Below are 3,875 nucleotides of genomic sequence, written 5' to 3' on the forward strand. Positions count from 1 at the left end.
AAATATTGGGAAAATTCGAAGAATTCGATAAGTATTTAGGAACCAATCGAAATGAAACGAAGAAATTCGCGAGAATAATCGGATAAATAAAACCAGTTCGAAATCGAAAGATTAATAAATTCTATGGTAGGTAGTTATTAAAAAAAAAAAATTCTTTTTTCTTTAAAAAAAAAGAAACATTGTAAGTAATCTGAAAAAATACTGAGAAAAGAACTAATATGCAATTTAAAAAATTTTGTTTTATTTAAGCATTTTAAAATAAAAAAGCATAAATATAAAAATAATACAAAGTGTATAATAACTTAGTTCGGCAGAGTCACTATGAAAGTTTGAGAGGACTCAATGGCTAGAAGTTCCTCGCCGTTGGCTCTAACCTCCGGAACGTCTTGAGGGAGGGGATAACCCTCGTTGTTGAGAGGGCATCCTTGGGGGTCTAGATAGCCCGAAGCTAACAAAATCTGGAAGATAAGGGCGCGGTTCAGAGATGCCGAATGGGCGGAGGACCAAGAAGGAGTCGTCCGTGAAGTGATGGAGTTGGAGGCTTGGTCTGTAAGGGCTGCTAAAGACCTGGGGACTGCTGTGCTCGAGGATTTTAACATAATCTTGGAAAATATTTCAATGAGCGTTGTATCATCAATAGCTCGATAATGTTGAGCTGTAGCTATGGAGCGCCATCTGCCTAAGACTCGGATATGATCATCGCTCATACCTAATCTAAAGGCAGATGACACTCCTAAGCTTTTAGCAGATTTAGATGTAATTTTATGCTTAAGTCCTAAGTTACTATAAATTAAGTTTACATCCTTCATTAAGGTGGAAGCTGAAATGGCGTAACGTCCATCTGCGACTAGGATTCTAAAAAAAATATAATTACCAATAAAATTTTGTGAAAACTTAAAAAAGGAACAAAGAAATGTGTGAATTTATTATGTTTAAAAAACTCGCCTAGAAGATTTCGAAGTGGTACCATTCCCTGTACGCGGCAGCAGGTAGCTAGTATCCAAACAGGATGTATCTGATGAATATAACCGGAGCCTATTGTAATACAGGACCAGCAATGAATAAAGACAATACTCTGATCCGTTGAAGATCACGTAACTGGTGGAGCCCTCGAATCTAGAAAAATAATGTTTATGTTTATGTGTCAAAAACAATGATGTTCTAGATGAAATGCAGAGTTGAAGAATTTATAAAAATTTGGAATTTTGAAAAAAAGATTTCTCTGGAATTTTCTTTAACAATTTTTAAGGTAGAGGAAAGTAGGTAATAGCTAAGAAATCGTTTGTAATTATAATTTTTAAAATTTCAAAATAAGAAATTAAAAAACTTTGAAAGGAATTTGTTTTAAGATAATTTTAAATTATTTTGCAACCATAATGTAATTTCCAACTTAATAAAAAGTAAGAAATAGGTAGAAAAGAATGTCGTATAATATTTGAAAAAATCTTGAATTAAAAAAAAAAAAATTTTTAAAAAATTTTGGGAAAAAGAAGAATTTAAAAAAGATTTTTCTTGTCAAAAATAAGTACCTAGGATCAGTTTTAGAAGATCTGAAGGTTATGGACATTGCTGGCGTGTCTCCTAGTGTGGTAACCGCTAGATCACAAGCTCTCAATCTCAACAGGTCAGATATGCGCGCACACAAGCTGTACTGAAGGTGCTGAGCCACGATTGCTCGGAGGGTCACAATTGGAATCTTAAGAAAACAAGGTTTCTATTAGAAAACAATATTAATGTGAAATGGAAAAATAAAAAAGTGTAGAAACTCCATATCTTAAAAATAGTTTGGTCCGAAAAACTAAATTGGAATTTCAAGAAATAAGATATCCATTAGAGATCAGTATTAATGCGAGACAAAAGAAAGAAGTGTAAAATTCCGTATATTAAATGTAGTTTGGTCCGAAAACTTGAAATAGCTAAGTAGTAAGTATTAATCAAGATTTATTCGAAAAAGAAGATTTATGATTCATATGAAAACGGATTACCTGATCTGGATTCTTTAGGAAAGGTGTCACGTGCTTATCAATGGCCAAGGTCAGGTATTTTATGGGCAGTTTAGGCGCTTTCTTGGTTAAAGGCTGTTCTGCAGAGGCTCTTCTCGTGATACCCTGATACATTCTTTCTATTTGGGGGGTCCAGGGGGATTTCATATCCAATGCACTGGCGAGAAAATCTATCGCGCCTGCCAAACCGACTACGGCGGATTTTTTAGCTGCGGAGTCCTCTAAGTATTCTATGTAGGCGGCTAAATCCTTTTTCGAAAAATTTAACAGAGTTTTATTTCTGTTTTCGCAAAAAATTTCAAAACGGCGTAAAGTACGATTGTGGAGTAGTTGCGTGGACTTAGTTCTTGAAGACGCTGTCAATTTTATATGACGTTTCCTTTTTTCTGTGAGGTTGTATTTCTCTAAAACTGAAGGAAAATAAAGAGGGCCTCTCTTTTCTAGAGGTCTATTGTCTTTAAAAGTTTGTAACGGAGCATTAAACTTATGATAATTTACAGCTGAATGTTTGAAAGATGTTCTCATTGTAAGATGCTGAAAAAATTTTGTACAATTCATTAAAAAACATATTGATTAAAATTTCGGTAAAGGAATTGCATAGTCTTTACCGGTGTGAATCAATAAGGCGAGAGTTTTAAACGTCTTATGACAGTTGAAAAAATTATTAGGTGTAGAAGCAATGTAATAAGGATCCCAGAGAAGAAAATTTTTGACAAAGGAATTAAAATAAGATCCTTTAACGATACAATTCCAAAAAGGGTATGTCGGCCATAAGGGCAAAACTACTACTGCTGTTATATCCTCATACAATTTTAATTTATTAAAAACACGAGAAAGGAGAGAAATTGGGGGGTGGATGTAGTAACATTCTGAACTAGTCAGGGAAACTGTGAAAAAATCAATATCAAAACAATTTAGTTGTGGAAAAGGGGAAATGAATTTCTCTACTTTACAATTTTTAGATGTTGCGAAACAGTCAATGGAAAATTTGATAGAAAAATAATTTTGAAGAAATTGAAAATCGTTAGAACTAATCCCAAATTCATTAGAGGATTTAAAAAGCTTAGAGCCTAAATCTGCTAAAGTGATGAGTGAGCTGTCTCGGGGCATCCATTTAGGTAAAATACGGATTGCGTATTGGAACTCTAGAATTTTTAATTGAATTAATAATTTTTGAATAACTAAATTACGGCTTCCAATACGCAAAAAAGAGTAAAGACACATACTATCCGTTATCCAAATAACCAACTGTCCTTTGAGGGTGGCAAAATAATTGCTATAATGTTCAAAAGCTTTAATAATACTTAAAAGTTCTCTATGGCCTGAAGATAATTCAGCCTCTTGTGGAGTAAATAAATAATCAGAAATAATCTTACAGTCTCCAGCTTTGAATGAAAAGGCTGAGTGGTCAGAAGCGTCTGACACAAAAATATTACAATGTTTGTTTAAGTCATTAGGATCAATGTTGTCAATTAAAAAAGATGTTTGATGGGGGGAAAAAACTTCTATTGTTTTAGATTCAGTACGAATGGGTTGTCCATTTAAAGAAACAAAATGTTCTTTACAGAGGGACAATTCTTGAAACATATCTGCATTGACAAACAAAGCTCCTTTCCAGCCATACTGTGAGGTGTAAACACCAAGAGCATGATTAGAGTTTCTAGCTACAACACGAATAAAATCTCCATGACTAAAATATGCATGACATAGTTTGCCTAAAAAAGAGGCTAACATTGTAACATCTACAGGGTCATTAGAATCAAAAGCAAGTAAAATTTTATCAAGAAGAAATAAAACTTTCTGAATTTTTACTGTGGGCAGGGAAATTATCATTTTACTACTATCAAGAATAAAACCTAAATATTGTATACG

General features: G+C 33.5%; 1 protein-coding gene across 1 annotated transcript; it reads right to left on the reverse strand.

The window, feature by feature from the left end:
* Window positions 1-296: 296 nt before the first annotated feature.
* On the reverse strand, window positions 297-2,726 carry LOC145322885 (uncharacterized). The gene is made up of 3 exons (XM_080165226.1): window positions 1,986-2,726; window positions 1,530-1,696; window positions 297-1,116 (listed from the first exon to the last, which is right to left on the reverse strand). Exons 1-3 carry the CDS (start codon window positions 2,559-2,561, stop codon window positions 933-935), a joined length of 927 nt encoding a protein of 308 aa, XP_080021352.1. The 5' UTR covers window positions 2,562-2,726; the 3' UTR covers window positions 297-932.
* Between the last annotated feature and the right edge of the window lie 1,149 nt (window positions 2,727-3,875).

Source organism: Acartia tonsa, chromosome 6, assembly GCF_053477335.1.
Source record: "Acartia tonsa isolate MP-2025a chromosome 6, ASM5347733v1, whole genome shotgun sequence".
Taxonomy (NCBI): Eukaryota; Metazoa; Arthropoda; class Copepoda; order Calanoida; family Acartiidae; genus Acartia; species Acartia tonsa.

Excerpts from the sequence above, each read along its gene's own strand:
- LOC145322885 (XM_080165226.1), bottom strand. The coding sequence starts at position 2,561 with ATGAATTGTACAAAATTTTTTCAGCATCTTACAATGAGAACATCTTTC. Across the intron at positions 1,697-1,985 it reads TCCTAAAGAATCCAGATCAG|ATTCCAATTGTGACCCTCCG; the intron begins GTAATCCGTTTT and ends TGTTTTCTTAAG. Across the intron at positions 1,117-1,529 it reads TCTTCTAAAACTGATCCTAG|ATTCGAGGGCTCCACCAGTT; the intron begins GTACTTATTTTT and ends TTATTTTTCTAG.